Source organism: Seriola dumerili, unplaced genomic scaffold, assembly GCF_002260705.1.
Source record: "Seriola dumerili isolate Sdu_G_001 unplaced genomic scaffold, Sdu_1.0 BDQW01000149.1, whole genome shotgun sequence".
Lineage (NCBI taxonomy): Eukaryota > Metazoa > Chordata > Actinopteri > Carangiformes > Carangidae > Seriola > Seriola dumerili.
The window spans coordinates 22,293,188-22,307,019 of NW_019174404.1; the positions used below are offsets into that span (position 1 = coordinate 22,293,188).

General features: G+C 43.2%; 1 protein-coding gene across 2 annotated transcripts in view; it reads left to right on the forward strand.

The window, feature by feature from the left end:
- The first annotated feature begins 3,620 nt into the window (after nucleotides 1-3,620).
- Nucleotides 3,621-13,832, forward strand: part of clmn (calmin) — a 45,983-nt gene continuing 35,771 nt past the window's right edge. For both annotated transcript variants that reach the window (XM_022750447.1, XM_022750448.1), the window contains exon 1: nucleotides 3,621-3,961. In XM_022750447.1, coding sequence (XP_022606168.1) covers nucleotides 3,877-3,961 — 85 coding nt within the window. In that variant the 5' untranslated portion in view covers nucleotides 3,621-3,876. The remainder of the gene's footprint in view (nucleotides 3,962-13,832) is intronic.

A 13,832-nucleotide genomic window follows, 5' to 3' on the forward strand; every position in this document is an offset into this window, starting at 1 on the left:
CTTCTCATGGTGAGTCACCAAGACACCGAACACAGCGCTCCACATGGAAATACCATGTTCCCTGGAGAACTACTGCATTTCACACCATTCCTGGAAGCAGAGCCCTACGTTGGACCCCCAAAAAAGGTAAAAAAAAAATTGTTCAGGAGGGTTGAAACATTTATAAATGCTTCTTACCTGTAATTGTAAATGTTACAATATATTTCTCATATTAATGCCTGGAAGAATCTTATAATACGTTTTCAGACCTCCTAAACTGGACTGTACCATTTCCTAACCTTGACGTTAGCTGAACGTCTCGTCTGTTGCCTCACTCCATCAGTGGCTCCGTCCTCAGGCAAATTGAGACACTGTAGGTAAATTTAAGTATTTAATAAACTTTTTTTTTGACAATTTTTTGAAGTTATATTTTCAGGCATTTTTGCCTTTATTAGTACAGTACAGTGAGAGATAGACAGGAAATTCAGGGCGAGAGAGGGGGGGTGGCATGCAGCAAAGGACTGCGGGTCAGACTCGAAACCCACAGCCGCTGCGGACTGAGCCTGTGTGGTACGTGAGAAAAAGTTGACCCCCACAATTGTCATTTTTTAATTCGCACTGTGGCCATAAGAAACATCTTCCATCAACATACCAGCAACTCACTTTGTGCTGCCTGATTTGACCGAACCTCCCACCTGCTTGGTCTCCCACCTGTGCTGAGCACCACCATACAGACGGGCAAAGTGAATTTCAGGGTCAGGAAAATACCAAACTGTCAGAAAGCTGCTCGTGCTGGTTGTTGTGCCCCCACATTAATAGGGCTCTTGATGCTCTACTGAGTATCTGGGGCAGTGAGAACATGTATGTGGGACTGAGCCACATAAACCAGTGTGTGTGTTCACGGTTCTGAAGGAATACGTCTGTGAAGTGTCTGTGAAGATTCTCAGTTATCCAGGTCATGGTTCTCCAAAAGATGTTGAATCAGGTGCAGCTGGACTTTGCTGAAATATAGAGTACCGCCCAGATAATTTCTTCTAACTCAAAGTTTCCTTACTGGCTGTTCTTGGAGCTTTCAACCAGATCTTCATCAGCAGATGTCATGTGTGTCTGTTTCATGCTCAGTGTTCTTTCTATTTCATCAACAGACAGCATCAGGGGCTATATCTCCCCACTTATACAGCCGTCTGTTGTCACATGACTGAAGATCACATGTGATGAGAAACGAGCCCTCTCCATGACAACTGCACAGACTCCATCCATTAAAGGCTGTTGACACTCCAGAAAAAGTTAGTGAAGGCTTTTTCTTATTTTCTTGTTGTTGTTTTTTTCACTCTCTACTGCAGTAACATGTGACACATTCATGTTCATGTATGTTTCATTCATTCAGCGCATGTTTCAAGTTGTAGTTGGGTCATTAAAGTTTTTGTGTCCTGTTCAAACACTTTATTGTCTTTACAGACACCAGTCTTCAGACACATAGAAACTGATGCTTTCTACACATGGTAATAAGCAGAGGAGCTGAGGACCTGGCTGGCAGCGTGGGTGGGGCTTATACCTCTGCATCTATAATGAATGGATTTTACATAACCTGCTGAAGGGAAGAGCAAACTAAACAGACCCCAACCACCACCAGGGGCCCCACACAAGCACATTACAAGGTCATTTTCAGTATTTATTTAATTAGATATCTATTTAATTTATCTTTGCATTTGCACCTTGTTTACAGGTTCATTCAACAACCACGAGCAATAATGAACCAAGTGACTCACTTGCCTTGAAGTTGTAGACTAAATACAGGCAAATGAATATATGTCCTCTTTCCTGTTCGTCTGTGTCAGTTCATCAGCTGAAAACAATAAAAAAATAAACAACCAATAAGCTGCCTAAACAAAGCATTGTTCTCAATGACGTTGGCATCGTTCAAGTACTCAGACAGGTCCCTTTGTCAAAATCTAGTTGTAAAATCATCATCATTTCAGTTTTGTACTTTGATGTTGCATATTTCTAAATTCATTTCTGATTCTCATTCTTTCTAATTATGACATGGTTGACCTGGTGCTATGAAGTGTTCCAGTGTACAATGGATGAACCATACACTGGCAGTGACATGAAGGGGGCCCGGCAGCTGATTTCCTGTATGGAAGGTGGTCAATACCAACAGTTGGCACTGAACGTCTGGTCAGATTTGTAATGTTGTTTAGGCTACTTATTCTTTGATCAGACAGTTCATGAATTGAAATAAATAATACAATTCATATAGTTCTAAATCATATTTTGCTTTACACTGTATTTTATTTAGACAGAATATTCCTCTCTAGCTGCTTTTGTTTGTATTTCAAGTTCTCCAACCTGTACAACCATTGAGGTTGCTTGTACTTACCCTCTTATACGATCCTTAACACTGTGGAACAGTCACGGTCTGGTTAAGTTTAGTCACAAATACTACTTGGTTTGATTTAGGAAAAGATCATGATTTTAGTTAAAATAAGTACTTCCTTAAAGGAGCTGTAAGCGTTGCTATTGCTACAACGTTAGCATTAGCAACTGTTTACGAAACGTTGTGAGTTGAGCATCGAACTTAATTTCTTTACTCACCAAATGCTGTCTCCAAAGGTGGAAAGAAACACCAGTGTTAACTCTTGTCTCTATCACTTCTTTTCTACTGCTGAAGTTAGCATGCTAACCAGCTAGCTCCTGTCCGGTCGGACTGTCTCGTCACTTTCTGATACCGAGTCGCTGTAGCCTCCAGTCTGTCATGAAGTAACTGCCAACGTTAGCTATGCAGTAATAGCAAAATTTACAAACAGCTCCTCTACACTTACAGGACCTTTATTGTCATGATCACAATTCAGTTGCGGTCGTGGAAAGAAAAAGAACACAAATGAAATGAACTGTGGCCTTCTGTGTGAAAGTCCAAAATTTTGTCAACCCATCCTTCCACCCCAACCTCCTCCTAATACAGACTACAGACCCGGTTCCAAGGACTGAGTCCAGCCCATATGATTTTCTGTGTATGCACCAGAACTGGTCCAGATGTGGAAGCAGCATCTGACAATCATGCTGTATATGGGCCAGATCTGGGCGTGTACTGGGCGTGTACTGGGCCAGAAGAAATCAAGCATCAAGCACCAAGCACCAAGTACGGCCAGATTTATTTAGCGATCTGGTACAGGAGAGCAGATTTCACATTTGACGTTTGGCTTTGTTAGTTAATTGTAGTAAACGAGAGCTGCAACTAATTGTTTTTCCAAACCACAACCCAAAGATAATCAGTTTACAACAATGTAAAACAGAGAAACTCTTCACACTGTAGGTGGAATCAGAGAAAACCTACTCACCCTCTTTTTATAACCATTGTATTCATGAGTCATTTACTGGGAAGAGTGAGGTTGATGTGAAAATACTCTGATTTTGTTGTTGACTGGTATTGTGTATTATGTGAATTACCACTTCTTCCCCTCCTCCCTGCTTTTTACTGGTGTTGTCAGTGAGTTTGTGTTTGTGTGTGCGAGTGAGAGAGAGAGAGAGAGAGAGAGAGAGAGAGAGGTGGGCGGGCACTGGATCAGCTCCATCCCACCTCGGAAATACCAACCAGGTGCTGCGGCTCCTTCTTCCCCTGCTCTACACTCATCTCTCCGGGCTTTTGCCACAGACCTCCGCTGCTGCCGCTGCATCGGGAAGAAACCCGCAGTAAACACCAGCGATGTCCGGCCAGTAACTGAAACCCTCCCGTTCTCACCCCGAGTGTCCGGCTTGCATGGCCCCCGGTCGGCCGCCCGGACAATAGACAGCCCGCCTGCCCGCTGCAGCAGCAGCAGCAGCAGCAGCTTCCCCTGCAGCCGGGGAGGCTCTCCAGTGCTCCAGCCCAGGATCCTGCAGCACGCTCCGCGGCTCCAGATGGCCGGACACGAGTGGGAGGACTGGTTCGAGCGGGAGGAATTTATCGGACAGATCAGCGACATCAGAGTGCAGAACCTGCAAGGTAGGAGCATCCCGACGAGTTGTGGTCTTGTTGCTGTTGTTAAGTAACACAGTGGGCTGTGGGGGCTCACCGTGGCCTGGCCACGCATGCACAACTTCACTGCAAAGTGTCTGCGCGCTGCGACGGACTTTCACTGTCGTTCTCGGCTTTTGGGAACTTTTGATGGTGTTTTGTTGCCTCTCAGCATCCAGAGCTGCACACGGAGGCTCAGAGGGGTTTACTACAGAGCTCCATACCACAGTGTGAGGTCCGGGGTAATTCATGAAGTGCACATTGTGTATAAAGAACCAAGACCACAAGAGGGTCTTTGGTCTCTGGAGGGAACTCTTTGCTGAGGTGCTGTTTTAAAACAGGAGCTCAAAGGTAATGCACTGCTACAAGCTGACAAACTGAGAGTCTGTGCACAAAACATGCTTTTTAGAGCTATAATAATTAGTCAATTAATTGATCAGTGGACTGAGAAAATGACTGATTCATTATGAAAGTGTAAGACACTGTCTGATCCCACCCTCTAGGAACTGCTGCTGCTTTGTTTTTCATGATACTGAACTGAAACTGTTGGAGGGTTAGGGTCCTCTGTCTCTCCTCTTTGATTCTGGGCTGATCCATGAATTCATAAAGCTCCTCTGTGCTTCACATATCAATATGAGTCACAGGCGTCATTCATATTATAGTGTGATTCCAATAGTGTTTTCACTAGCAAAATCAAAGTATCACTGTCATTATGACTTTGGTCAACGTGACTCAAAAACAAACCTAAAGGTTGTTGTTTATGTCGTGTTTATATCAAAACAATTACTATCTGCTGATTAATCATTGTCAGATATTTTTTTAACTAGGCTGGTCTTTAGTTCATTTAACCTTCACAGGAACTGAAGCTAGATGTAAAGGAGTACTTTAGCCATTTTATATTGCTCTTCTATAAAATTGGGGAGCTAACAAGAAACAATCAACATGTGAGTGATTAAAATCGAAGCAGCAGAGAGGCTGCAAAAACACTGAATCTGACACTTCACATAATGCAACCAACACTGACTTTTATTAAGTATAGACGCACTGATTGATCCGGCTGATGACCGGGTTTCAGCGTGATCGGCAATGATCGGTGACTGGCTACCAGTCTTAGATCTGCTCAGATATCACTATTGGCTTTAAAATATCCACATCTCCATCTAATTAGCTCCAGCTCTTGTAATTTGATTCTATCCCCCAGGCAACCCATCTTTAAAGTACACTGTACCTCTCTCTCTGCACCACTGTTTAGTCTTGTCTGTTGTCTTCAGTTTATTGTATATTTCTTGTGATGTCTACTCCTGTTTCAAACAGTAATCATAGTTCCCTAAACAATCCTCTAAAGAGGTGCTGATCTTGTTTCTCGCTGTAACGAATGGATGAAAACAGGATGCGTCAGGGAACTAGGTTGTTGGTGATGATCAGTGTTATACGTCCAGGTGTAGTTCCTGCTCCTGCGGGTGTAGAAGTTGTTCTCTCTGCTTCTCCTCCACTGGATCTATTCCTGTGTGACTTTGGGAGAAGGTTGAATCTGTTGAGTTTGATGGACTAACACCAAAACTGTGTTCAGTGTTGATGTTGTTGATGAGATCAGTGACATGGTTTCCGATATCAAACTCCTCTGTAACCTCTGGACATGATTCCTCCTGTTCACACCAATAAAAGCCAAGAATAACAACATAAACCCAGAAAAGCAAGTTGCCTCATTTGAGCAGGGAGGGTCATTTTTGATGTTGCCAAACACAAATCTGTGATAACATACTCTGAACTTGGAAAGGTGTAAGAGTTTATTTGCGAACACATGGAGTTCTTCAGAAACGCTTCCTCAGCTGTTATCACATGATCAGAGTTCTCCACTTAGATCACAATCTTTTAAACAATTTTCCATCCATCCGTCCATCGGAGTCGGTGGCAGCAGGTTTAACGAGCTAGTCCAGATGTTCCTCTCCCCAGCAATGTTGTCCAGTTCCTCCAGATGTTCCCAGGCCATACGACATATGTAGTCCAGAAGGTTCTGGGTCTACCCTCGTGCCTCCTTCCAGTTTGAGGTTCCCCCGTAGAACAACCTCCAATGGAAGGCGCCCGGGAAGCATCCTGACCAGATGCTCCAACCACCTCAACCTGCTCCTCCTGACGCAGAGGAGCAGCGACTCTGAGCTCCACCCTCCCAAGCACAGCGGTATAGTTAAAAGTCAGTATTTTGATACACATTGCAGAGCATGCAAGCCCGCAATTACAACAATTTTAAGATATAACGCAGTTGTAATGTCCCAGTGTAACGTGGCCTTTAATTGGGCTGGTGTTATTGCATATTGACAGAACTCTGCTCTGCTTTTTGAACTGCAGTGAACCTGTGAATCATGTGGGAATATCTAATACACTGTAAGAATTGCCAGTTGCCAAACAGGGCTTTACAAAGATTAGAGGAGCGGACCAACAACAATTGCTCTTTAAAGTGGAAGTAATTGATTTAATGAGTGTGGTGAGAAAGAAGGCTTTGTTCAGCTCTAACCTACTTCATCTCAGAGACCGTAACGGGCAAGAATAGACATATCCCGATGCATTCAAACCATCATGCGTATTATGTGTTGGTGGAGAACACTAGAAGAATAGTATAACAGCGTGCTGAGAGGATGTATTAAATACAAGGCCTGCCTGTCAGAGATCATGATGATACTCTCACCCATCCTCTGAAACCAAGTCAGTTTTAGTGTAAGAAAAATATTAGTTTGCACTTTTCAAGCTGAAGATTGCAAAGTCAAGAGTGCTTGTTTTTTGCGCCTTGAGCAACTTTAAACTGGCTGTGTGAAAACATTGGCAATGATTTATTTATTTTTTTTTCATGAAGCTGAGTAGTTTTTAGAGCTGCGTTATTCAAAGATCACACACATTATGAGCGACATCGTGAGCAACTGTTGCCCTGGAAAAGCACAACTGTGAGTCGCAACACAACCTTTACTTGAGAAAAGACAAATGTATTGTAATGAACTACAAATAATAACAAGTTTTGTCTCAGTGTTTCTGAAATGAAAGCATGGAACAAATGAGCAAAGATTAAAAAAGGAATATTTTAGTTAAACGAAATTAAATCTAAATTTCTAACTCGTCCATTTGACAAACTGGCTGATTCTTCTACAATGGAAATCGAATGTTGTTCAGAGGGTTTGTCACCCTTCGCCTTCCCTCCAGTTCATCTCAAACCAGATCCATGAGGTTCAGATCTGGAGACTGAGCCGCTCTTCATCATGTGAAGCCTCCGCCTGGTTCTGGTCTGCTAATGTTGTGGCTTATTATGTTGCTGTAGGATGAAGCTCGGACCAACCAGTCTGTCTTCCTCTGTTACTGGTTCCTCTTTCTCTCTCCACTCTGACAGCAGTATACAGGTCTACTTCCTGCAGTACAGTGTTGTCCTGGCGATGCATCAGAGGGTGTAGTGACACAGTTTGTACAGACAGAGGGTTTGTCATCATCAGCCTGGAGGAAGTGTTTTTAATCAGCTTTCAAGGCTTCAGTTAATTCCACTGCTGCAGAGAAACTGCAAGTTGTTAAACCGTTACTTGATGCCTGAACATTTTATAATGCTGAAGTTTACATTATTCTTCATTTTTATTTTATCTTGGGCAGTTTACTGCGTACCTTTGTACCTTTTACGGTTGTTCAGTGGACTTGAACTGTTCAAATTTCAATAAAAACTTGGGTGTTGTAAAAGTCGTAGCAAATTCAGTTATCTCTTTTTCTCTTCACCCAGGATCTGACTGGGTTGATCTGAGAAGGTTTTGAGAGGAAAATAAGAATCACTTCAATTTAAAGGATAATTCTGGTCCATTACAACTCACGTGCGTGTCACGCAGGGAGTGTGTTCCTGGCCTTACTTATATTCACAATTGCTTATTTGTCAGACATTTTTATTGATACTATAAGTGAGGGACCTCACTAAAGTGTAAGTGCAGAACTAGACCTTGGTGTAAGGACTACATGTGTTTAATAAGTGAAGGAGATCAGGTAAAGAAGTGCAGGTAAAGTTCACAGTAAGAGCTCGTTAGACATGCGAGGGTGTTAGAGGGGTTAGAGGAGCTGCTCTCTGAAGAGAGGAGTCTTCAGCAGATTCTTGAAGACAGAGAGTGACGCTCTGCTCTGATAGACTTTAGTAGTTTGTTCCACCATCAGGGAACCACAGACCAGAACAGACTGGACTGAGACTGTCTTGTGTGCCAGACCACATTGCTTGGAGAAACACAGTGGCTGAAAAGGAGCATAAAGCTGAATGACTGAGTTCAGGTAGATGGAGCAGACCCAGAAGTCACTGTGAAGGCAGCATTGGTGACTTGAATTTGATTCGGGTGGCCATGGGTAGCCAGTGTAGGCCAGTGAGTAGCAGAGTGACATGCTCTTTTGGGCTGATCATAGACCAGACGGGCTGCTGCATTCATTTATGAAATTGTAGAATTTGGGAATTGTGTGTCACTTTGCAGCCAGACGTCTTGCAAGTATCACATGTTTGTACGGGATGCGTTGGATTGGAAAAAGTCAATGTGTCATGCACCTAAGAAGAACGTGCTAATCATCCTCCGTCAGCCCCAGAACCTGTGCTGTCTCTGCTGGAGTTACGTGCACTAATGAGCAGGTTGCAGGTTCTCAGCACATGTCATCTGCATCAGGGTTTTCAGCTCCGCACTAAACCGAGCTTCTCCTGTGAACTTGGACTTTTTCCAGCCTCTTGAAAAGATTCAGAAGTTCAGAGTCTTTTGTCCGTACTCTCTGCGATGCTCACAGATGAGTCCGAGCTGTCTGATGAGTGGCTGTGATTCTCTGCATGAAAGCTGGAAGAGCTTTGAAACAACGGGCCGGAGGCTGTTACATAACACACGATGAGACGAGGAAGGAGGGAGAGCAGTTCCCTCTGCAGCACAGAGCTGGAGTCCCTGAACATTCCCACATCCCACACAGCTCTCTCTCTCTCTCTCTCTCACCCTCACCCCCACACACACACACACACTCACTCATACCCACACATACACACAACCACATGCTGCCACCCACCTCTTTGTGTAGCAGGTTTCTCTCTAAGTGCAGTTAAGATAACTGGTATGAGATCAAGCCCAACACTGGTACAGCTTGTTTAAATAGCTGTTATATCATGGTAGAATACTGGATTCTGATTGGATGGATAAAATGTATAATTTTCAGACAGCGGCTCAGATGACATCATCCCAATTATGTCGGTTTGCGCTTGTAGACTTCAAATGTCAAACTGAAAGCCTGCGTCAGAAACAGGGAGACAGTTTGAAAGATGTGGATAATACCAGGCAGAGATCGTCTTAAGAAAGATGCTGTCGTTTTGCATTATGGGAAATGTAGGGTCCCCCAGCCTCATGCAAAACAATTGCCGCGTGCCACTTTAAATTCAACGTTTATTTGAAACATGAAATGTGCGAGGACGTGGAAGCAGAGGGAGAAAAGATGGAAAATGAATCTTCATAAAAGTAAACTGGAACTGACCGAAACGGAGCAGGATAGAAATGAAGTGCAGGACGTGATTCTGTTTTGGCCGTTGCTAAGCTGCAGCTTCTGGGACTTGTTCGAGCAGTTTGTGTTTTTGACGAAGACGGCTCCAACACAAAGTTTCTATTTAAAGACTGTTCTGCCTCAGATATGGGGCAAAGCTCCTCTAATCTGTGGAAAGTAGTCAGGTGTTCATTTCTGACAACAGTATGGCTCAGACCGGACTGTCCTGTACTTGACCTCTTCCCTCAAATGCCTCTGGTGAACATGGTGTGCGTAATGTAAAATGCATATTCAGGCGTTTTCCTGGTCACAGTATCTACCTGCTGCCTCCCTGTGTGATGTGTCTTGTGGGAAACAGATAATCCTCAACCAGCTGTTGAAGGCAGAGGCATGAGTTTTTGTCCTGGTAACACACTATATGTATGTAAAAGCACTGTTCATTCATATTCTGGGGAAGCATGTTTTAAGTGTAAACTGTCCCAGCACCTTCTTTGTCAACCTATACAATAATGGTTGTAAAAACAATGGTTTTTAAGGTGGCCCCTTCAATTTTTTCCCATCAATCCACACCCAATAAGCCATAATTAGTGTTTAATTCAGTACTTTGTAGAAGCTCCTTTGGCAGCAGTTGCAATTTCAAGTCTCTACAAGCTCTGAACACCTGGATTTGGGCAGTTTATGCAGTTCTTCCTGGCAGATCCTATGGTAAGTGTCTTTAAACTGATGTTCTGTGGAGTTTCAGTCTGGACTTTGGCTGGGATACTCAAGGGCAGTCAGAGATTTGTCACAAAACTACTCCAGCATTGTCTGTCGTACTGAAAGGTGAATCGTGGCTACAGTCTCTTGTCTGCTGGACTCTGGATGAGGTTTTCTTCAAGGACCTCTGTGTATTTGACTCTAGTCGTCCTTCATTCAGTCCTTCAGAGACCAAATTGATGGAGAGCTGCTGAGATACTCGTCCTTCCAGCAGGTTCTCCATCTCTGCCTTATGTCTTTGACACAATTTTACCATGAAGGTCTACAGAGAGTTCACTGGACTTCATGGCTTGGCTTTGTACTGACATGCAGTGTGAATTGTGTTTTATACAAGATTGAAACTAAACTATGTCCATTCAGTTCAGTTTGCCACAGGTGGACTCCAGTCAAGGTCTAGACACATGTCAAGGATAATTAAAGCAGAGGATGAACCTGACCGTAGCAACAGGTCTGAATAATTATGAGAGATTATGAGACATTTGTGTTCTCACATTATTGAGTCTAGACTGATGGGGAAATGACAGTTTTATCTATTCATAATTAAATATTACACGATAAAGTGTTTCGAAAGTTTGTGATGCCACTGTATTACTGTCGTAGACTGGCGACCTGTCCAGGGTGTACCCCACCCTCGCCCAATGTCAGCTGGGAGTGGGTGGACGGCACGGTGGTGCAGTGGTTAGCACCACTGCCACACAGCAAGAAGGTTCTTGGTTCAAACTTTCTGGCCGACTGCTGCATTGATGTGTGGAGTTTGCATGTTCTCCTCTTGTCTGCTTGGGTTTCCTGCAGGTACTATGGCCTCCTCCCACAGTCCAAAGAAATTGTAATAAACCAGAATTATCCTTTTAAATTGGACTGGTTCTGATTTTCCTCTCTAAAACCTTCTCAGTTCAACCCAATCAGATCCTGGGTTTGTACAGAAAAAAAGCCAACCGAATTTACTACAACTTTTACAATACCCAAGTTTTTATATAAATTTGGACAGTTCAACTTGACTGAACAACCGTAAAAGGTACAAAGGTACGCAGTAAACTGCCCAAGATAAAATAAAAATGAAGAATAATGTAAACTTCAGCATTATAAAATGTTCAGGCATCAAGTAACGGTTTAACAAATTGCCCGTAGATGTGATTGATTGTCTCTACATGTCAGCCCGAAATTGCCCTGGTGAACTGTCCAGGATGTACCCTGCCCCCACCCAATGTCAGCTGGTTTATGCAGAAAACAAACACTAAAAATGTCTTTGTAGTAATTTAGAAACAGTGTCTCTATCTATATAGTTTGTTTTTGTTGACGTCAGGTAAAACCTCAGTATGAGTCTGGCTCCGAGGGACACTACAAACAAAAGAATTGTGGAAACACTGGTTTCCCTTCATTCCTGAATCACAGGTTGAGGGGTTGACTACAGCAGCTCTCATGTGAGGATGTGTATTTGTGTATGTGGCACACAAACAAATGCAGTAAAATGAGTCTGTGGTTTCAGCCTCCATGTTGAAACAGTTTGTCTTGTCGTCTCAGTGATCTTGGTTTTCAGCAGAAGTTTAAAAACCTGCTCTGTGCTTATTGATATTTGCATATTGCTGCTCTACACATGGTGTTTGAGACACAAATATAACTCATACTTAACATACCCATCATACCTCCGTAGCTTAAAGTCACCTGCAAACTTGAATTCCAGTGTGTGTGTGTGTGCGTGCGTGCGCTCTTTGAGACTGTGGCTGCATGAAGGTGTGTCCAGTCACCTCCTGTCACTGTGTACGTGTCCAGTCCTGCACAGTGGTGGAGTTATATCCGTGTCAATGCTGAGAGGCAGAAACGTGTGTGAAGTACACACCCCCACCTCCACCCCCCCATAAACCAGCGAGGCAGGGAGAGTTCACACAAACCAAACAAAGAGGCTTCACCCGCTGTGCTCTGTTGACTCGCCTCTGTCTGCAAACAGTCCCCCTCCGTCCAGGAGCAGGCGGGGGGGGGGGCGACAAAGGTCCTCTCTCTTTCATGCATCCCCTCATTCTTTCTGAATCCTCTCTTCCATATTGTTGGTTGTTCCTGCGGCAGATCTTTCATAAACTGTTTCAGATGTCTGTTTGTTTCACAGCAAAATCAGCTTCCCTGTTCACAGCCCCTCAGGCTGATCTTTACTGAGTAGCAGCAGCATTTGTAATGAGGCAGCGGCATGACAGTCGACTGGAAGACCTGCATTATGCTGCAAATTAAATAGCAGTTCTCATGCTCCCAGATTCAGCCTGTCAGATACAGCGCTGTGGGCGCACGCTGCACCTCTGGTCCCAGGCCTGTGTTCACAGAACATCCTAATTATAAAAGAAACTCCCACCTGGCCCACTCACACTCCTACGTTTTGTAATTCACAGAGCGTTTCACAGCTCAGACTAGATTACCAGAGAAGTTAGAGGATCTGTGTCACTCAGACCCGCTCACGATCAGTAATATGCTGCAGGTAATGTGCATCGTTGGATCAGGGTTTTGGGAAAATACAACAATAATTGACTTGTAATAGTATCACCAACTGCAATAAATGCATGAATGAAGATGATCTCATGGCAGTTTCCTGGTGAAACTGTCAAAGGATGAAGGTTTAGTCATTTAAGAGAAATCACAGAAAGTAGTTCCCTTGAAATCTCTGCAGCTGAACAAATGTCATGATAGACAAAAAGACAATAAATAAAAGAAGGTTTCCTGTTGGTGCAACAGACCTGGACCCAACACCGGCAGAATGTCATTTTAATGATGCCTGATGAAAGTGATAAACAGACTAAAACAATATATATATATATATATGTTAGCATGAAAGTGAAGCAAAAACACACTGTTTAGTATTTGTAGTTGATGGCATATTAGGTGAAAAAGCCCTGTGGAGTGACCCATTCACAAAGCCGTCGTTGAACCTGAATGTAGAAACTCTTTATGTTAACAAACCTGTCAGATTTGATTTTATTTGGAGTCAGAGGCTCCAGTCCATGAGGTAATTTGTCCTGGAGTGATGTAGCTGCAAGTTCTGTAGTCGGTGCTTTAGGCTACATCCATACTACGTTTAGTTTTAAAACTCATCTCTTCTGCTGTGTTTACTCCAGCCATCCACATGACTCTGGAGTCCCTAAAACAGAGACTTTCAGAAACTCTGCTGGACCTGTTTTTAGTTTGAAAACTCTGGGGTTGTGTTGTATCTGGACTGACAGAAACTGAGACCTTTGGAAACGATGACGCAGACGTAGAGATTGGGTCTCATAGGTCTTCACTACCAGTGGTGAAAGCAACATGGATAATGAATTACAAATGTTACTGACCTTGTTGTTTTTGCTAGCAGCTGTTGTTTAGTTAAATTCTGCATTTTAATGTCTTTGCTGTTCCATGTTCATAGTATTTTCTGCAACTAACCAACTGCAGAGTAGACAATCTGCTTCCTGTCTACACCGGCTTGCGCATGCCCAGTGCAAATGGTCACGTGACATGTGTTTTCAGGCGTGGTAGTGTGTATATAATATATATATATATATTATATATTGCCAAAACCCAGAATTGTGTTTAATATATATAATATATATATATATATATATATATTATTGAGAATTGGGTT